The sequence below is a fragment of the Dermacentor andersoni genome, chromosome 3 (genome assembly GCF_023375885.2).
Source record: "Dermacentor andersoni chromosome 3, qqDerAnde1_hic_scaffold, whole genome shotgun sequence".
Lineage (NCBI taxonomy): Eukaryota > Metazoa > Arthropoda > Arachnida > Ixodida > Ixodidae > Dermacentor > Dermacentor andersoni.
The window spans coordinates 27,165,774-27,187,766 of NC_092816.1; the positions used below are offsets into that span (position 1 = coordinate 27,165,774).

At 50.2% G+C, this 21,993-nt stretch overlaps 1 protein-coding gene across 3 annotated transcripts in view; it reads right to left on the reverse strand.

Moving 5' to 3' along the window:
• LOC126518541 (uncharacterized) overlaps positions 1-21,993 on the reverse strand; it is a 208,812-nt gene that overhangs the window by 52,426 nt on the left and 134,393 nt on the right. For 2 of the 3 annotated variants that reach the window (XM_050168325.3, XM_050168329.3), the window contains exon 2: positions 6,431-6,672. In XM_050168325.3, the coding sequence (XP_050024282.1) occupies positions 6,431-6,672 (242 nt within the window). Of the gene's footprint in view, positions 1-6,430; positions 6,673-10,454; positions 13,087-21,993 lie in introns of those variants that run through there. The other variant, XM_055065304.2, reaches the window with a different exon arrangement.

A 21,993-nucleotide genomic window follows, 5' to 3' on the forward strand; every position in this document is an offset into this window, starting at 1 on the left:
TCTGCTGCTGATCCAGTGGTGTTTGTCTGCTTGCCTGCGTGTGTGTGTGTTGGCTGCTGTGTCTATACAGGATCGTCATTTGCGCGTACTACACCGATGCCATGTTTTCTTTGCTTTTGCCCAGGTTCACAAAAGAACTAACATACAACGGAAAGAAACAGGCATCTGATATTTTTTTTAGTGCATTCTTCCCCCCTCAGACACGCTGTCTGCACAAGGGAGGACGACAGAACTGCGATGACGCAGCTGACTTTCGCTGCCTCTTCGTTGCGCGCACGGGGCGGCGGGGGAACCGCTGACCTAGATTTTCCTCCTCTTTTCTCTTTCTAAATTTATTTAAATTTTCTTTTTCCGCCGGCTTGCGGATTCGAACCCACAACGCACTCTCGTCCTCCCTCCTCTAAAATGTTGGCGCTCGCCTCCCGAACCTCTCAGTGCCGCCTTCTGTTAGCTACGATGCCATATGCATTATTTTCTTCAAATTTCGACGCAGTTTCCGTTATTACGATGGCAGTTGCTCGGCGTTCATTTCTCTCATTTTTTTTTTTTTTTACTGTTTTCAGACTTCGCTGCTATCCCCCTCCCTCGTCCCTCGCCAGACGCGAGCTTATTTTGCTTGTCATTTGCAACAACCGCCGTTGGGCAAGCTGCTGTTAACGGCACGGAAGTGGAGGGGACTGCATGGAAGCCCGTACACTGCATTCTCCCAGAATGACGGGTCTGTGTTTAACGACCGCCGAGACGCCGAAATTATGAAAGAGCCCTTTTCTTTCTTTTTGAGGCAGACATTCGGCGACTTTTCCCATGCTTCCGCTTCGAGAGCGGATAGCGCGTGGCTTAGGTTAGCGCTATCCGAGAGACCGCAAGGCCGCTTGAAATCGGGGATGTTCGCTCCCAAACGTTTGAGGCATGCCAGCCCCGGCCGAAACTCAACTCAAAGCGCGATCATTTATTATGAAGGATGCAGCCTGACGTTCGTAAGCGTTGTGGGCAGCCCACAAGCGTGGGCGTCAAAAGTGGGCAACGAAGACAATGCGTTCGCTCAGCGTACCCGCTACAAAGCCTCCTCTTTAATTTTACTTGTGCTTGTAGGTGACGACGACGGATTCCCGCGAAGTTCTCCAACGACTCTTTTCAAGCCTTGCTGTTTCTCTCTCTCTCTCATTCAGAATGTCGCGTGATCGCTATATTTAGAAAACACGGGCATCTCTAATCCGCTCGTGGGGGGCTGCCGAGCGGTAACGTGAGAGCACGCAAGTCACGTAGTAAACCGGATGCTGACGTCAGCGCCCGACGAGTTCATCCGGCTGCGATGCACTGACGTCATCGTCGCGGAACAGCCGGAGAAAACACTCGACCGATGCTGCTGCCGCCAGTTTTTCTTCCTTTCGAGGGAACCTTGCAATTCGCCCCCCCCCCCCCCCCCCACTTTTTTGTTTCATTTTGACTTCTTTTCTTTTTCGCGTAATACTTACGCGAACATCTGCCATGCGCCAAGAAAACAAAACAAAGAAAGAAACGAAAAGAAGGGTTGGGGAACGCAAGAAAAAAAAAATGGGGGGAATAACAGGCACCATCCGTGGAATACTTATCTCGAAACTGCTCCTAAGATCAAAGTCTCTGAGGCGGGGACCGATCGAGCGTACAGAGGAGGCTGCCGATGCTCCTACAAGAATCGGCCACCCACAGCGCCGAGAATTCAAGTGAGAGTAAAGAACAAACGCAACAGAACGAAAAAAGGCCGTAACTTGCCTCAGTCAACCTCATCTCGTGGCGCTTTCGTAACCGCCTTTCCGTTCGCGCGCTTGCGTTTCGCCCTGTCGCCATTTACAACCACCCCTCTCTCTTACGATGACCTCACTCGTTCATTCATTAACTCGGAAGGCAACGTACGGGCGCTTCTTTTTTTTTTTTTCCATGCGTGTCTGAGATAGCGAGAGAAAAGGCGGCAACTCGGGGAAAAGAGGCGGCAACGTGACATCCGACTTTTGCCAACGGTTTTACCAAGCTCCGTGTTAAATGTACGTGTCTGCCTTCATCAATACAAATAGTGCGTTCATATTGTAGTATTAATCGTTCGTTAAACGGCAACCACGCGATAGAACAATGTCCTCAGCTAACTTAAGTGCACTACATAAGGCATTTCCCGGACATTTCCGATTGTAATGTCCAGCGTGAACCAAATCGTCTTTATGTCCGCGAATCTCATTATCATTACTTGGCACCAATTTTGTTAGAGCAGACCACCGCTTATCGGTTGCATCACATGGCCCAATAAATTCAATTTCTTTCAGTCGGACCAAGATATCGTCTAGTAGCGTTCGATCACCGATACGTGCTGACAACCTTTCAAACTTGAAAGGGACGCTATTCTATTCAACTTATTTCGCAATCATACGTGCATACGATTATACCGGAGCCTACGGTAAATCTGCCGACACTTTGTCAAGAGTCATATTAAAGAGGAAATTGAACGATATTGTTAAATTTCATTTCTAGAACACTGTCATTTCACCACCTATCTACGCACGTGTCTGGTTCGAAATAAATTCGTAGTTATTCTGCTCTTCGCTTTCCTTTCCTGTGTATGTACCTGTTTTCTGCGTTGTGCGCGCCACAAGAAACAATGAAGAAGAATGCGTTAAATAGTTATCCGGCGCCCATTCAACACGTGCTGTTGGCAACCTCTGCCCTTGTCTGCTAGTGACCAAGTGCCACCGAACCTCTCCAGAGCGGGAAAGGACCGAAGCAACCGCAAGTGAAAGTTACAAGACCGCTGTTCAAGGCATGCTACGCTACGACAATAGCTGTCAACGGCGTTCCGTTCTCTCCGAGTTCACACAGCTGCGAGCGAGGTCTAGTGTTGCGTAGCTTCCGCGCCACAAAGGGGCTCTTCCTGACAGAACAGAGTTCCGCGTCCTTCGGCGCAACCTAGCGGGCCTTTTTCCAAGAAAGCATTCTCGAAAAAGGGAAGGAGCGTGGTTCTGGGCCACTTTACCTCGGCAAACGCAGCCTCATCCGTCTAACCGGCGCCTACAGAAACGCTTCGCTGGCCCTGGACTTGTACGGTGTTCTTCTGTCATCCCGCGTTTCTTCACCGGCCATACACAACAAGCGGCTGCACGCACGTGTGTATGTCACGGAGGGCCGTATAGTTGTCCCAATGATTCGTCACCGTCCTTTCTTCTTTCCTTCTTTTTTTTTTTTTTGTGCGGCCAGCATTTTTCTCGGCCACTGCAAGACGAAGATTGAGGCGCAACAGAGCCCCAGCTTTTTATCCCCCACCTTCTTTCTTCGCGCTTCTCTTCACCCTAAATCACCGCCCGTCCGTCTCTACTCCGGCTAACGGCGGGAAGTCGGCGCGCGGCGCAAGAAAGGCTTTCCCGCACAACACGCGCCGCGTAGGAGAAGCGCCGTCGCCACCTCCCGCGGCGCGCGCGCCCTCCTGGAAGAATGGCTTGTCTGGACAGCACGCACGACCGCCGTCGCCGCCGAGTGGAGGCCATTATACGCGCAGGCGCCAGCACGCATACGTCGCTGGGCCGGCGAAGCAGAAGCATGAGAGAAAAACTACGAGAGAAGGAGAGACTGTGCGTGCGTGTGTGTGTTGGGGGAGAGGGGGGCGGTGCTGTATGGGCACGCACCACGTTGCCCAGGGAGCTGTCGACGGTACGGCAGGACAAACCATTGCGCGCGCAGACGCGATTGTGCGCGCGCCGGCGCGCACCTGCGGTTCATCGCCGCTCGAGAGAAGACCGCGGTGCGCGGAAGCATTATGACCGGCCTCACGGGGGACACAGATGAGCGCTTGCTAGCGGGGAGCCGCTTTTCTTCGGCCCCGGCTCGCTTTCTACGCCGCGGCAAACGAAGGACTCTTCCCCTCCCACCCTCAAACGTCCTCGCTTTTTGAGACGCCGCTGACGCGCCAGCACTTTCTTCGCCGAATCCTGGTACCGCCGCCTGACCGCGAGACACGGATTCCGCCCAGTTGTTCGGAAGGAAAGGGCTCCCTGACCCACCGACCTCGTAGTAGTAGCGTAGTAGTAAGTAGTGGAATCGTCGTGAAGACGCAGTGAAAAAAAACTGAAAGGGAAAACGGTTCGTGGGGGGCTTTCCGCTACGTGCGCGTTTGTGCTTCTCCAGAAACCGATCGCTCGAGTAAGGCGCGCATGTGTGTACGCGTGGGTGTGCGCCCGTTTTGCCTTCTTGTATGTGGGTATGTGAGTAGCTCGAAAATTCCTGCTACGGTTGGACCTTGAGATGCCTATGAGTGGGCACTGAGATATGAGCGTCAAGTCATCGTTAAAGTGATATTAGAGCCTGCTATGTTTACACCGTTTTCTATGTATACGCGAGTTACGTGATATTATTGTGCCTGCGTTAGGCTTGCAATCTGACGTTTATTGTGTTATTGCACCCGACTTTCAGTATTAGGCTTATCGTGAGTATGCTCTTATGCTAGCTACCTATAGAGTGTATGGTTTAGTCGTGTTCAGCAATCGTTGAGACAGTTTTCTTTTTGCCAACCTCATCTAATATCTGCATCATCTAATAGTGAATGTGTTGTCTTTGCAATTTTCATCTTGTGAGGTGATAAAACATTCACAATAAAGGGAACGAGGTTACTCGAGTTCGAATCACGACATCTAAAAGATGTGAGAGTTGTTTTCCCCTCTTGTCAAGCGATATGTAACTACGTGCTCAGTATTTCATTTTATTTTTATTGTTTTACGACCCTGGAACTACTGCACTGCACAAAAGAAGAAAGACTGCTGACCTGCCACTTGCGCTCGGTGCGCTGTAATTTAACTATCTTTTGCAATTACTGCCGTTTTCGTTTATCTTGAGCACGTGAGGAGGTTCAACAAAAAAAAAAGGGAGGAGGGGGGTTGAATGTTGAGGGGACGATTCGATAACACAATCACGCCATATGTACGACTGCAGACGCCGATAATTAGCAAGGTCAGTAGGAGCAGACGTGAATCGATTAAATAATCATATCGCGGGTACCCCAAAACGCCTCCGTCCCCATTTGCAGACATCCGGCAAAACTTCACCAACGGGCTAAAAATCCAATTTTCTCTCAAATTGATTCTGTTACGAAACGATGGGAGAAAGGGGGCTGGGTGAGGGAGAATTTCCATATCAGCGATATCGAAACTTAGCCGTAACAAAACGAAGAGAAAGGGGGAAATTATATTGCTGCTGCTGGATAATTGCGAGAATCTTCAATCTGCTTCCTCCACGGCGGAACCGGAGGCGAGTTCGAAAAAGAGACGGGAGAAATGTGCCGCTGCGCAGCGGTTCCTTTAAAAAGAAAAGAAAGAAAAAAACCTAACCTCACGCGAGGTTAGATTTTGTTAAGGTTTCAGTTGTCCAATGGAAGGCTTAGCGCCAGCGATACGATCGCTTCGGCATGGATGCTTGCTAAAATGACGAGCAGAACATCATCACAGCTGCAATTTCAAGAGACAGTGATACCAAATGATAAGCAAATGGAACAAGACTTCTCGGAGCAAAACATAATTTCGCCCCACCCTTTTGTTTACTTGTGTTAGGGAGCTTCCATCTTTTTTCGTTCTTTTTTGTCAGATACGGTATAGTATAAGAACGCAGGCTTCGTAGTAGCCATTTTTGTCATATTGGTGCGGCTATAATAAACGACAACTGACAATTAAGCGTGACACTGTGTTACAGCACAGGCTTGTTTCATCGAGACGGCTGACATTCAACAGACCGGGACCTCATAACCCACGCAGACGGTTGTTACTTTAGCTTTGAAAACCGTACCTTTACGCGATTCATGGTCGTCATCATCATCATAATCAGCCTATTTTATGTCCACTGCAGGACGAAGGCCTCTCCCTGCGATATCGAATTAGCCGTCTTGCGCCAACCGATTCCAACAAACGCCCGCGAATTTCCTAATTTCATCGCTCCACCTAGCCTTCTGCCGTCCTCGACTGCGTTTCCCTTCTCTTGGTATCCATTCTGTAACCCTAATGGTCCAACGGTTGTCTAACTTGCGCACTAGATGACCTGCCCAGCTCCCTTTTTTTCCCTCTTAATGTCAATTAGAATACCGGCTATACCCGTTTGCTCTCTGATCCAAACCGCTATTTCTGTATCTTAACGCTATGCCTAGCATTCTTCGTTCCAGCGCTCATTGCGCGGTCCTTAACTTGTCCTCAAGGCTATAGTCCCAAAGCAACAGTGGGTCCCCAAGTGAACACAAGATCTAAATTAGAAGGCTCCGGATTCGTTCCGGCTCCGGATTCGACCTCCCCCTCCATTTCTGGAGGGGGAGGTCTTGAAAGGTGCAGTACTGCAATGCCGCCGTGTCACTCTGTCGCGCACTCTGTCGCGCACATACGGCCAAGCTCAGCAGCAGCAGCTCGACTGAAGGGCGACCCGTCGGCGAGGCACTCACCGGAGGGTCCCATGACGGCGAGCATCTCTCCGGGTCGCACGAGGCCGGAGACGTCCTGCAGCAGGGCCTTGCTGCCGCAGGACACGCTCAGGCCCCGGAAGGCGAGCTCGACGGGCCGCGCCGCGGCCGCAGCGGCGGCGGCAGAGGACGACGAACCATGGCCGCCGCCCCCGGCGCCGCAGCTGGCGCCGCTGCTGGTCCCCTGCGCCAGCCGGCAGCCGCCGCTCGAAGAGCTCTCCAACCTGCGGAGGAGAGAGAGAGAGGAATCGTCTCGTGCAAACGTCTACCCGTCGCTTTTTTTAAAAAAACTAAATCGCTTTACTCGAAAGATCGCTTAATACGAAGTTCTGCGAGGTCAAATCGCTTCGCGCAGCGTATACAGTAAACCGTCGCTACAGCGAAATCGCTTTACTCGAACTTCGACGAGGTCCCGACTACGTGCCCATGCCTTTCACACATGACTATTAGACGTGGAGTGGCGCCAGACTCGGCTACTTGATGGAAAGATGAAAAGCCGCACAACACGGTTAAACGCGGCGCACACGGAAACATTTTGCGCCAGCCAGGAGAGATATAGAGCATTATGACCATGACGGCAAGGTACTTATCGTTTTGTGGCGGACGGACGTATAGGTCACGTCCTAGCAGTAATAATGATATCAATCCTTAAAACAAACAAAAAATCCATTGCGAATACAACTCCGTCACCTGGCGTCACAGGTCTTCGCCCCCTGTGGCTGCATTACAAGATCATAAACGACAGACGAAGTAGTTGACGAAGGGCGTGATCAGAAGTTCACTTATGACGCTGCTGTTGAGCGCGGCGTTGGTTGAATGCACGCTTTACGAGCCTCCGTACTTTAGGAGCGCACTTTTAGGAGCGGATTTGGCACCGCTCTGCTTGCAATGAAATACCGTTTATAAGGAAAAGCAATTCATGTCCCGATGATTGCAATGCGAGGGGTTATCGCACTTTGAAAAGATTGCAGGATACAGAGAGAACGCAACCTCCTGGCTCCCTCATTTTGTGCGTCTCGTCCGACCGTGTTCGCGACCGGCCATGTCCAGAATATGCGACAAGTGCAGCGGCACGCAAACCAATGTGCTTAAAATATATTTTCCTTCCCGCTAGTCATTTCCCCATGTCACAGTTTCTCTGATAATATTAGTGACGGCAATTACGAAGATGTGCTGCTGGCAGCGTGGTCCACTGCTAGAGGATACACTTAATTAGCCTTTCAGGTCTGGCTACAGGCGAATTTTGACACGGAGGCCTTGGAAGTAATTTCTTTGCCAGTACAGGTCTCCCCTAACGCGTCACACTTTTTTCCCCGAGAAGTTGATACGTTCATGTTGGTTTGAATACAAACTAGCTGTTGCCTTTAAAAGTAAAGCACACTGGAGGAAAATTTCATAGTTTAATTTAGCTGCTTTTAAATTTTCCTTGCTGCTTATGCTTCCTTTCCACTGTGGCCAATTCCAATATGTACCATAGTCATTTTAATTTTACTTTGTGCCGTCCGTTTATAGTAAGGAAACGTTCCAATGGGACTGCAGCGCAAAACGCTCTCGTAGTAAGACTGGCTAAATGTTAAATGAGCTCAATATTAATCCAGAACTTTAACGCTTTCCTCACAATCCATTCACCATAATCCGTTGGATGTCGTAAAGCCGGGGTAACGCCGACTCTTCGCTGACGCTACTATAATTAACCAGGCGGTACTATTGCGTAAATGCGGTACGCGTCGCAGTCGTTCCAGTGGGCTTGCTCTCTCTCTGGATTTACATTTCAAGCCGCGAAACGTGGAGAAGCTGAAGGCACGCAATTTCAGACCTATTCAGAAGAAAAACGCACATTTGTGCCGGAAATCTCCACATTATCGCCTGATTCCGGTAACACGAAGACCGAGTTCACTTAATCTATAAACAAGACTAAAATCTAAAAAAACGCAGAGTCACTTGTCACCGATACGCCACCACGAAATATATATTAGGACAGCGAGATAGGGCAACGGGCACGGCAACACTGTGAGGGAAAACAACCATACACTGTGAAGGAAAAAACAACATAGAAGACAGCGTTCATCACCCATACGCTTCTTGCTAATGTTCGAAGTTACGTAAAACGATCGGAAAGGTTAATTCGATACAATTCATATCTGTTCGGCGAAAGCAAAAGGTCTCTTCTGGCGAACATACGTATTTTCATGGTGCCACATATTCGCTAGCGCTAAAGTTCTTAAAACGTAACGAAAATGTAGGAAGCCAACGCAAGGAGATATCTGCGCCAGAATTTTTTAACACATTGCATGCGAGGAGCAATTAAAATTCGGAGAACTGAGCTACGGACGTCCCAAGAAGAGAGTCGGCAGCACCGTCCAGCTATAGCATAGCTTCGGCACGCTTAGGATAAACACAGCGATGTAAATACACCGTTGTCTTTCACAGCGGAACAAATTTAAGACAATAGACATTTAAGTTTATCTGAATCCAGGTTAGAAAAGTTGATAATGTCAACAAAATGAACGCGACACAGCGGGCTTTTATTGGAAGTCAACGATGCGCAAGATATAACGCAAATGTGTGTGTGGGGGGGAGGGGGGGGGGGAAGAAGAGCCCGATAGCTGTTTAACCAACCCACTCCACATGCAAAACGGTCATTCGAAGTTATCTGCGTCGGAACAAGTTAGGCTACTCGCTAAAGGTTTCCTTCGACATCGTTATGTGCAGTCTTTTGGAAATTCTTCCGTTGAAACTCTACGGCAGAATGTAAAGCCGCTGTGAAGAGAAACGAAGAAAAAAGCACTGTACGTTTTTAAATAACCCTTTTTAAGCTGCCACACACCGAGTTTCCTTTTCAAACTACACGGAAAGTTTCAGCGCACAATAATCAAAAAGTAAAGGGTTGTTTTCCCAACTTCTCACATTACGAAACCGTTGAGACGAGCAACTTCAGCTTCTAGCAATGACTTTTATTGCAATAGCAATTATGCGGACGCTCTAAGCGTATATCTGCAGCCACCGCTTTTTAGTATAAGTCCTTAAACTCTTACGTTACTCTGCAGAAGTCATCTGAGGCATTTTAACCTGCGGAAATACAAGGGTCCCTTCAGCACACAGCTTAGTAGCTTCACAGAGAAGCCAAAGTTACGAACCGCTTACGGAGTCTCATCAGCGGTCGCGCGCAAGATGCCGCACAGTTACGATCGCGCACGAGCATTCGCTACATTCTAGTTTTTTCAGGCAATGGTGCTTGAATGACGCGGAATACAGCAAAACAGTGACAAGGTACTGACGTGCACAGGGATACCAAAAATGTCGTTAATTATGGTAAAACCTTTTCCGAGGGCTTTGGAAGTCAGTCTAAAAACCATCAGCACAAGTTCAAGAAGTAAATCAAGATGCCAGGGCGTCTCGTTGGCATGTTTCTAACTGCCAGCAACAAATATAGCTACTTAGCAACCTGCGAATCACGCTGTAGCGGCGTCCTCTTGTACAACACTTGCGACGGGCACATATTAAACACAAGAGCGCTTAGTACGCGAAGTACGGGCCAATACGATAGAAGATAACACGCTTTCGCAAACTAACAAAATAATTAACCTTCAGCAGGTCAAAGCGAGGCCCACGAATCACCAGCGAATGACAGCAAAGCGAACGACTTTCTGACGATGCAAACCAGCATCTCCAGAACGCAAGTTCAATCGCTTGCATTTCACATCATAATATTGCACGTCAGATCTTTAACGATCGCTGGATTCGCGCCACCTTGCAGCCTTTTAAAACAAGTATTTCACCGTTGCTACTGATTCTGACAATGTGAGAGCAAATCACCGATCGCACGATCGGTGCCAAGCCCCAGCTCCTGCATTTCTAAACAAGTCTCTGCGAGCGCTCACTTGAACTGTCCTCGGTAGAAATGACCGTTCTAGGAAGAACACAACTGCGAAAAGAAAGAATGCCACGCGAGATAGAACAACCGCCCACTGGCGAAAGAAATCGCAGCACAAAAGGAGCAACTGACCCGCATCCATGCCTCACAATGTCCAGCCGCGAGACGTCTCCCTTGCCGAGCACCAAGGACACGTAGCCTGGCAGCACGCGCGGCGGAGATCCCGGCACTTGCACCGAAGTCGCCTCGGCCGACGCGGGCCCCATGGTGCACGCGTTAAAGTCAGCGCGCCTCAAAGGCACCACCACCGTTCACACTAGCGGCGCTAAAACAGCGCGCGCGAAAACGCGATCGCGCACACACACGCGCGCTCGCACTCGGGCAACAGGGGCGCAACGAGCGCGTGACTCGATCGGTCGGTCGTCTTCGTCGCAGCAGCGCTCCCCAAGAGGCGTTGGCCGCCGCTCCACGCAAGCACCGCTCGCATCCGCGTCGGCGCGCGCACTACTGACACAATGACCGGGCAATCTCCGCCGTGGCGCCCGGCGGCAGCCATTCTCCTCCGCCATGCTCTTTCGCTCCTCCTCCTCCTTTTACCCAGTTGTCCTCCTCTCCCATCCTCCTCTCTCACACCCGGACGTACACTAGATGACGGACGAGGAGGAGAGAACGCCTGCCCTCCTCCGAAACAGCCCGAGCTCTTGCTGCTTCGGTACAGTCGTCACCTTGCGTTTCTTGGTCCGGGCCAGAGGTGCGTAACTCCCCTCTTCCCCGCACCCTCGGTGATGCAGTGTTACCGATGGACTGTTCCGTCCTCCTCGCGCAAAATAGTCCGCCCTCTCCATCTGCCCTCCCCATTCCGCCGCGTAAACGTGGCGTGTGGCAGTTCCTGTGTGGTACACGCACCGCGACCCTGCCCACCCCGAAATTCCTTTAGAAGCTACCGGCTGGAAGAATGTACGAGCCGCTCCGTGCGCGTGCGCACACACACATTGCAACGGAGCAGTAGCGCGGGAACGCAACTTGCTCGAGGGTTTACTCGGTCTCTGGTGACTGAAGAACTCAAAACTTCCGAGCCATTCCTCGGGTAACCACAATATCAACCGAGGAATATTATGCGAGATAAAGCAGCAAATTAGATTGCGAGAGCAGGCATCAATGGCAAAAAAAAAAAAAAGAACTTGGGGTTTTACGTGCCAAAACCACTTTCTGATTATGAGGCACGCCGTAGTGGAGGACTCCGGAAATTTCGACCACCTGTGGTTCTTTAACGTGCACCTAAATCTAAGTACACGGGTGTTTTCGCATTTCACCCCCATAGGCTTCAATGGCAAACTCGAGAGAAGTTAAGCCTGGATGATGAGTTCGCGTGAGTACGGCTATGCAAGACGTGGAGTGAAAGACGAGATACAGACCGTGAGCGAAAAAACATGACACTATTCGAACTGAACGTTAGGCACCCATGTGCTAGTGTTCTATTGCAGCCATTTGATATTCAAGCGACTCGTTATCTCGACGGCAGTCGATTGATAAGAAAAGTCCTTGGCCCCTTAGGCTGGAAATACGCAGTCGGAAACGTGATAAAATGGAAGTCAGATCAGGCTTCAGCAGAGGGCGAGCCTAGAACCTCTTTGCCTGGCAGCTGATACGGTATTTAATATAAGAACAAAGCAGAAACAACTATAAAGTGCACTAGAACGTTGTTTTGATACATATACAGGACTGCTTCTGAACACGTGAGAAAATAGTTTCTCTCGCTTATTCATTTTTTTTCAATACGTTTTGGCGGCAGTTCTCGTAAATAATATCGAAGTCATGGAACGAAGGCTTTTAGCGAACCAACTCGATTCTGATTATTTTTTTTCCACACCAAAGCCAACAGTGATGCTATGACAGGCGCCAGAAACTAGGTTCAACGTTTTTATTATAGCCGCAGAGGGCGTACTGCAAATAATTAATGCGATAAGGTTGCACCACTGTCCAAACCTTAAAGTGAACCTAAAGCTTATCGCTGCGACCGTACAGCGTGCCTGCGCAAGCATGCGGTACGCCAAGGATGTGGACATTTTGGCAACAAGAAACGAAGATTCCGGGAAAATAATGTCCACTGTTGGTTGGCCAGAGTGAAGGACAGTCGGCGACGTCAACTTTTTTTTTGACCAAGTGGAGAGAGGCATTCAAGCATTTCGCCATCGTGAGCTCCTGGTCACCCTTCTGAAAAACTTAAGACTCAGAAGGCTTCTGCGGTCGTGTTCCTCATTCTTGTCGGGATCTTTTCGCGCTGTCCCAGAGGTTTCATTCACACAGATATTTACCAATAAGTTCAGTTTACAACCCTTCGGCTTCCAGGCGAAGCTGCCAGTAGCTAATATTCGGAGCATGCGCAATCGCTACAGAAGTAAACGAGACTACGCTCCGCGCGAAGTATAACGCCGACAGCTACATTGTAGCGCCATCGACGGCGCGTTCGCCGCAGTGTTACGCTAGTGCGACGTCTCATTCGTGCTTGCGCGCGTAATAGTATTTTCAATGCACAGTGGGCATGGACTTTGATTAATTAACACGGGTGCATGTGGGACGTTTCTTCTGGTTAGCTTTAGTTATCGTCTTAATATGTTTCGATTTACTTTTTCTGCGTTTCTTTGTCAAAGTACGTGCGTACCTGTTACAATACGGGAAATCCGTACGGCCTTGTTTTGTTAGCCGAGCCTTGGGATAGCCGGCGTTGATGTAGCCTATCTTCCCGCTCATCTTCGGTTAAGGAACAAATCACTTCTCCATGCGTAAATACACGCCCGGCTGCCAATCGCCGCAGCTGATAATCATTCAAGATAGTAATCACATTTAAGCAGTGTGGTAAGCTAACCTCTTTCTTAAAAACTTGTCCTACAGAGCCAGTCTAAACCCAACTCGCCAAGCGATGATGTTCTGTGTATACCCGAAAAACTACGATCTAAACACCTTTACAAACACCTACTTGCGGCGAAGGACTCAGCTGCTGGAACTTTCTCTTCGCGATAACAGTTACAGCTTCCTCGGTCAACTCCATCGGGGCAACGACACTTGACTGAGTGCGCGTTCGATCCGGTCCGCGCACCGTTTAGTGTCACAGAGGTGCTCGCGTGGGCGCCACAAGGGGTCAATGAACGAGATACGTGTCCGCCTCGACTGCTGCTAATCTTGTGTACCTTCGGACTCGACGTCTAAAGGAGAGCCGTAACGCCTTACAGGCAAACGTCACGGGACGTGGACTCCGAAGCAGAGGGAAACGGAACGCCCTGGAGCAACGAGGAACGGCGTATACCTTCGGACGGCACTCGAAGCTGCAGGAGTGTCATGCAAAGTAAAAGCCGCGCATTGGTGTGTTTCCTTACTTTTCTTTTGTGAACTTAAACTGCGCTAGGGACGAGACACAGAGGTAGATAAAGACACAGGACGAACGCAGACTAGCTTATTGAAATCACACAATGCTGCCGCTTCGAACTATGCGCATGCCCAAGCCGAATCATAACCGCGTGACCATGGAACACTCCCTCGGCAAGCCCCTATCTACACCAAAAAAATCAAGTTATTTCTTGAAAAGATACACTGACGGTTCGCTGATGCACCTAACTGGGCCATGTCTTATCAAGGAAGCTTCCAAGATTTCACGCGCCCTTCGGTCCTTTGCTAGCCCTAACGCCTTCGTTTTGTCAAATATCGGCTTGCACTTCTTCGCACATGACCTACAATGAACTGGCAGCTTCTTTCCACTGTCATCCTTTAATCACTTAAAATCAAAGGCTAATCTTCCCAAACTAGACAGGCGCCGCCAAACATCCAGACTTTGCCTTTATCATAAGCTCTATCATACCCTCCCTCTGCAACACCCTTATCAAACCAGTCTTTCAAGCCGTATCAGCCACCATAAAGCAGTTTACCCGCCAGACAACTGCTCAACTTCAATCCTCCTTTTCTGAAACTGCGGTCAATCGTAATAATCTTCCAGTCAACGTCATTATTCATGATCCTGCGAGTTTTAGGTCCGCCATTGAAACACTTGCCCGATCGTGTCATCTGCTCGTATTATCTGTAGTGTTCTTTTAAACGTGTTTCTGTCGACATCTTAATATGTTTATCGAGATGTCTGCCTGTTTTTAATCACCGTGCTCCATACCTAGAAAACTGTTACAGCCAATTGTTGTACACATTACGTTCAACACTTTTCGATTGTCATATTTGATAAGCTTTCGTGTTTTTACCCGTTTTTCTATTTCTTAACCTGTGGATGCGCAAAGTGTTGTGGTCATTAGGTTTTTCTACGATGGCTCTTTCTCTCCTAACTCATTTCAGTGCTTACTGCAATGGTACTGTGTTTCTGCTAAATTTGTATGCTCCCCCCCCCCTCCTCATGTAAAACCCCTCCAGCAGGGATATTCCTGGTATTGCAAATAAATAAATAAAATTTCTGCGCGTAACCAACGAGGAAACCCGTCTGTCCGTCACGTAAGACGATAAATCACTTTCACGATACGGCCCGAGCAGCGAACGAATTGACCTTCGTGCTGCCTCTCGCTTCAACGCGAACTAAGCGGCGAGGACATGGCGCACACGAAGCTATCAGCCCTCGGCGCACTCCGTCCCCATCGCAGATTAGTTTCAAGGTAGTGCCCGCGCGGCCGTGCCATATGCAGCCGCCACCGGAGTACGGTTGATAATGGTTTGCATCGAGAGGAGGCACCGTCATCGACCACGTCTGCCAAACGGTCTACCAGGTCCAGGTCTACCAAACGTGACGCTGCTCGCTTGCGTCGTGTACTACAGCAGGCATCGGCCAGTGCTCATCTTCCACGAGCCGGAGGCATCATTCACACGCACCATCATATAACATCAGTGAACAGTTTTACATTTCGGTGTTGCAACTGCGCTTCTTCGTTTCACGATTATTCCGCGCTGTTTCTTGCAATTATACGAATCACGGCAGCACGCGACGACGAATAAGCAGGTGATCAGTAGCAAATGGCTAGGCGTAGTTTATGTAACTCCCACAGGAGATTCTGCGTGTGATGTTTTCCAGAACCCGCGCCTCCCGATGAGCTTTGATGTCCGCTGTGCGTGCGCTTAAGGGCAATTGCTGCTCGCAATTCTACGCCGGAGCAAATTCTTGTCTCGAATTTACTGTAACTCCCGTATTTTGAGTCTTCGTGCTCCGCGATGGAGTGCGTTTTACATTGGCTGTGACCAATCAGAGTGAAACGCATAGTCGTTCTGGGTGCACAAAGAACTCTCGAAAGCGGGACGAAATAAACATGAGGCATATACAGTTACTCCCACAAAGATAATTTTAAAAAATATATTTATATGACAAGCTTTCTTATCTCTCCATTCATAAGTAACAAGAGCCAACGTTGCTCCCTTGAAGAAAGCTAGCCGTTGTTTATCACTGAAGGAGTCGCAACTTAACCGCATTCGCTCTGTTCTCCGGGCGTACGCGTCACACAGGGGGAGGTTAAAACGACACGAATGATCTGCATGGCCTTTTACATTTCTTTTCCTCGGTCCTCATATATGACTGCTTTTCAAGCTAAACTGCGCCAGAAGCACAAGTAAGACACGATTTCGATACTTTTCTTTTTGTCTAGTTTCTGCGGGTTAGCAATCGTTGCGTGCTGCACGCAACCATCCATCGCCAGCGTCGTTACTCGCATCCTGAGTGCCGCGCACGGCTGACCGACCAGCACGCGATACCGAACAGCATATATACACACCGGTCGCCGGAAACGAGGCGGCCCCGTGCACGCAACTGAATGCGATCAAAGCCTGCGCGGAGTCGGGTTGCGTAAGACCCTCCGATAAGCAAGAGCCGAGAGAGAGAGGAAAAAAAAAAACGCCAAGCGCGACTTCTCCGGCTTTCTGCCTCCTATAAAGACGCGTGCGGTAAATTATTCAGCGATTGCCGCAACTTTCGGCGACGAACAAAAAGTGCGAGCTGTCCGAGGAAAGCGCCGCTTCGTGACGTCAGAGGGAGCTCGACGCATTATAAGGCCAATATTTCCGGGTGCTGTGCCCGATTTCTAAATCGATTTTGCGCACGCGTTTCAAAAGGGTTGTGCCTCAGATATTTTTCATTTACAACGACGGATAGCTCGAGATAACTTTGCGGCCGTTTTAAGGGCCACATTACCGAATCACTGCTTCTTGCGAACGTATACTTGGCTCGTACTTGTTCTGAAGCAACTGACGCCAATCGACGTGACGAAACGGCAGGATAGAAAAGAGCGTTCTCGCAGCTAGCTTGTTCGGAGCGGACAACTAATTTTAAACGAATCAAGGTGCCGCAGTGCGCAAGCGCAGTTGCGTGCACCGAAATACGACCCGATAACGAAATACGTTGAATAGCAAATAAAAAAAAAAGAAAAAAAAGTGACAGGTCGCTCTTGACCTGTCATTTCTTCGTATCGTTCTGCGTCTGTTACAGACTAACGCATTGCGCAGAGCTGATGACAGTGTTTTAGGGTACGCTGGAAGACGAACTAGACGATTAAGCTGGAACGAATTATCTATCGCTGGAACCGCGGAATAAATACCCCTAGATATGGCGACGATATGTCCAGCAGTTCCCTGTCACTCACACGAAGCAACCCAGTATAGCGACAGTCATGCAAGGAACTACCGTCTACACTCATCACCGTACAAATAATATTATACACGCGAGACGTCATCGCGTCTCGTAACTGAAACGCAAGATCTAGAACACAATGGACCTCGGCGAAGCCAGGAAAACGGCCTGGTTGGTATGAATGTGTGTCTGAAAACCACGGCAGCACGATGCTTTTTTTTATCGTCCTATGTTCCTTCGACGAGAAAGAACAGCCGTTTAAAGAAAAGAAAATCATTCTGGTGAACAAATCGGCGCAAGCTGTCGGCACAAGCGCAGCTGCTGATATTTAGGGGTTTGAACACTGCCGAAGAGCGAGCTTGGGAGCATGTGCCACTCCCCGTTCCAAAGCAGATGGCCTCATCATCATCATCATCCGTTCGCGTTTGTGGTGCTCCGGATTTCGTACATCGTAACACCTATCTGCACCCGCTTCATATTGTTTGTTTTCCATAAATCCAAAGGGATCACGAAAAAAAAAAAGATATTCACAAGCACATTGACGAAGCTCTGGTCTCCGATTGTCAGAAACCCTAATTTTTTTGGCTGCGCGCTAGCCCCAAAGCCGCGTTGTCAACGAAGGGTAACAGGCAAGCCTCATCGTTTTCCTCTCGCGGTAAAATCACGAGCCATCGCGTGCCTTCGTTTCGAACCTGCAGCTGCAGACGACGAGCCAGACAACGAATTTATATAATGACACGGCAAAAAAAACTAAGCTGGATCGCAATCCACTTCAGCCCCCTCCCCGCCCCCCTCGACGACAGGTGCATCGCTCACTCATTACGTGGCCACAGGCTACCACACTGCTCGCGCCTGACGCCTGCCCGCGTAGACAGAGAGAGAAAAAAAAAAAAAGCATAGGGGTGAACGACCGCACCGTGCGGCCACCGCGGCCAGCAGCCGCGGGTTATTGTACACCGTCGCCCGCATGCAGGAAGCGATCGGCACACGCTTTACGTTTCGCCCCGCTTCAGATTGCATTGTTTCCGGGCTCTTCGACGCCCAGTCAGGCGGGCGTGCGACAGATATAGAAAAATAGAGGCCGGCGCGGCACTTTCTCAATCGCAACGCTGGGCGCTGAAAAAAATCCGCTCGTGCCATTCACCCGCGGGGCCTGCATGCTATAAAGAGCAACAGGTCCGATTAATCGCACTGCACGCTTACGAGGCAGTCAGCAGCGAGGGGGGGGGGGGGGAGGTAGTAATCAAAGCGTCACAGAAATATGGTTAATAAAACCTCGGAGAGCTTCATTTGCTGAATAACGGAGTAGCCAAGTCTGTTGATTCGGCAACCAAATGCTGCGGGAAAACCGCCGACAAAGGTTAAACATGTCCAATAAATAAATAAATAAATAAATAAATAAATAAATAAATCGTTTCTGGAGTGCAATGCTTTCAGGTATATATTCCTCAAATAATATAAAAATAAATTTTTTTTATTTGCATACTGTGTTTTTTTGTGTGTTTTTTTTTTTTTGCCGGATTCATTTGGCCACCCGGGGTCAACCAAATCTCGGCACGTGAGCGTTATTGCGTTCCACTCCCATGGAAATGCGGCCGGGATTCGAACCCCCGACCTCGTGCTCAAAAGCAAGACGCTATGTACAGTATATAGCCACCGAGAGTCTTTGCGGCGGCGTTCAAGAGAGAAAACAACTCGGTTAAACGGAAAGTGCTTCAGTTGCGTAAGTTATCTGCCCACCATTTGAAAGAGCTGCCGCAAAGGCAAGAGGAGCGGCGGTCGGTGTGCGTGTGAATGCACCGACCAACAGTCTCCCTGCCCGTTCGTCCCCCCTCCCCCCCCCCCCCCCCATCCCCGAAATATCTTGTCTTGGCGGCCAATAAAGACGGAGATATGGGCCACGCGTTATCGCCGCGCTGTTAAAGAAATAAAAATCTCAAGGCGGTGAGCAGTTTCCGCAACTCAAAGCGTCCGAGCGACCCCTCCCAATCAGCGAGTGTCCACAAGACGCCGGCCGGTTTCGAGGATGACCCGCGCGTTCCCGTGCATGCGTCTTGCTGTTCCAGACCTGGCACCACCTGACCGAAGCAGGAAGAATGCCCCGCCGCGGAGGCGCTGAGGCTACGGCGTTGAACGCCAGGTAGTAGGTTCGATTCCCTGCCGCATTTCGCAGGGGCGGAATGCCAGGAAACTCGTGCGCCGGCGATATCGGTGCATGGCAAAGAATACCACAATAGCACAGCTCGCTGCTACGGTATCTCGCATAGCCCGTGTGTACGCATTTAGATTTCAAGCGCTAAATCAATAAATCAATCAATCAAGAAGGGGCGTGATTATTCATCTACGCTTACAGCCCCGAGCCTACAGGAGCACGGCAGTTCAAGCGAATGCTGTCCTGAATCTAGCTTGGACAACCGCCAATCAAACCGGTTAAGGAAGATACGAGAGGCGATCGCACATTGTGGGCAATCTCTGAAACCTAACTGCCACTAACTGCCACGGAGAGGCGAGAATTGAAGGGTATCAGTCGAATCTGCATAATCACGCTCCATTCAAGAGTCTCATTGCCAGCAAGCAAACACGAACCAAACGATATCCGCATTCTGCTTACGAAACCGTCCCCCAGAAAGCACCGCCTTCGATCGTCTTCGAGACGTCGCCGTCAGCGACCCGCGACTTTGCATAGCGTTGTGAGCGGCCAAAAATGGGCGCCCAGCGCGCCAGGCTGAAAAAAGACGACACCGAGACGAGAGAGAGAAAAAAGTAAAGAGCCAAAGAGAGAGGATCGAGGGCCGAGTTTCAGCGAGGTCGACAGCCTCGCCGACGAGTCACCACAGCGGCGGCAACCGGAGATGCAGAGTAGCTGCAGAGGCTGGTGCAAAAAAAAAAGAAAAAAAAAGTAAAGTAAAGCAAGACCGAAATGAAACAGAATATGCATGATGCATCCGAAGCAGAGCAAAGTGCCGGCACCACGGGCCAGCCGCGCGCGATGCGCCACAGCAATCCGAGAACCGCGAGCCCGATCAGGAAACGAGACTGCTGTGTACGGAGCGACGCACAGCGCGCGCTCTATAGGCCGGATAGGAGCAGCACGCGACGACCTCGCCGCCCGCACTTTATGGGCTGAACGGCGCGCCGGGTTTGAGGGGGAGAAGCGCGTGCCAAAAAATCTCGGATAAGTGGTCGCGCCTCGCTACGAGTGCGCGGCATTTTGTTGTTTTCTTCCCGCCGCACGAGGCGCGTGCCTTGGAAGTGCGGACGCCGTAAGCCGCGTCAACCGACTCGATCGCGCTTTCTTCTTCCATCCACACATCACGAGCAAAGTCCCTCGCACCATCACTTGACTAAGAGGGCCGGCTCAAAGTAAGGCCTCGTGTGACGGCGGCACGCATGGCTCTCCCAGACTCGCTGGCGTCGCCCGACTTTGCGTTTGCTTAGCGAGGACTTGCGTATCGAGGAGTCCTCCCAGTCTTCCCCGGCAGGCTTGGCGCACAAACACGCTTACGCACGCCCCCCCCCCCCCCCCCCCGTCCCAATCCCATCACACCCTCGCATGTCTCTCATCTAAGCTTTCTCGCGAACCATCTCGCCGCGTCCCCAAACAAGCTCGCACTTAGCGCTGGTTTGTGCGCGCAGAATGCCCGACGGCCACTCGCGCGGTCGTGTGTTTCCGGAGGGAACGAAGCGGGGGCCGAGAATCGAATGCCGGCTCCGCATGACGCAACGACAGCGAGCGACCTCTTCTTGACTCGCGGAAGTGAGATGCGCGCCGACCCGAGCACGCGCCGGAACGCATGCCAAGAATGAGATTCAACTAGCCGCCACTTGAAATCGACAGTTCAGAGTATAGGCGCCAGTGGACCGGGGCGCGGGGTGGCGCGTATGGAAGGATAACGTGCCACGGACAGTTTCTGGGAGACGTCCAGGACTTCGTTGCTCCGGATTTTCAGAAAGAAGTCCTTGATAAATCCTGTGAAACGCTCTCAAGATGTGTAAAAAGTCCCGGACATCCCGATGAAGTCCTGAACATCGTGAAAGAATACTGAGCTAGTGGAAGAGTCCCGAACATACATCGTGAAAGAGTCCCGAACAGTGAGAGTCCTGGATATCGCAAGATAGTCCCCGGACATAGTGGAAATTCCCGGTATTCTCAAAAAGTACCCGGTATCCCAAAAGAGTACCTCGTATCCCAAGAGAGTACCTGGTATCCTGAAAGAATCCTTCGTATCGTGAGAACGTCCCGGATGTTAAGTGAAGTTTTCGAAATCGACCCTGTTGCAATAGACATCGGTCTCGGATTTATGGCCTGGTGAAGATTAGCACCATTGAGAGTTCGGACGTATGTATGCAAGCAAGCCCTTTGAACAACGTGGCGCATGCAAACGCGAAAAATTCTCGACTTTGCCGATATATCTATTCATTCCGCGCTTGTAGGCAAAATTTCAGAGAGAAAAGTTTCCTCCGTCGCCGAAAAAGCCTGTCGAGAGATGCAGTATAAGAAAAGTTTACACCCTTTGAGTTATATCTTGCCACACAACAATAAACGTCATCTATCTTGTCCGCATTTCCTTTCTTTAACGCTGCGAGCCCGGTACTTCCCAGTAACGAACGACATGCGCGTTATCAGCATGGCATAGCATTGCCGACAGGAAAATAGCGGGCGCGGCGTTTTCAAGATAGGAAACGCAAGCAAGGCAGATGATTCTTTTTGTGTGGCAGATATACACCCCAAAGGGCGTAAACTTTTTTTTAGTGTGACATAAGAGCAATGCCTGCGAAAAGCGTTAACACAGCGGAACTCAAGGTGAGCTTCCGAGTTCGAAGCGCGACAAAGTCCACTCTTGCGTTCTAAGGAAGAATCACCGAGTAATGCGCTATTTCCGTCACCAAATGTTGCCTTGACGCAAGACAGAAGAGGGCCACAGACGAAATAAAGGAAATGCGTACTCGAAACCGCGCGTACTTTCCTAAACAACTACACTCCTCAGGCCACAACACTCCCCCCTCCCTTCCTGGCTTCCGGACCTTTTGTATGGGAGAGTTGACAGCCCGAACCCCGGAGGAAGGAATCAC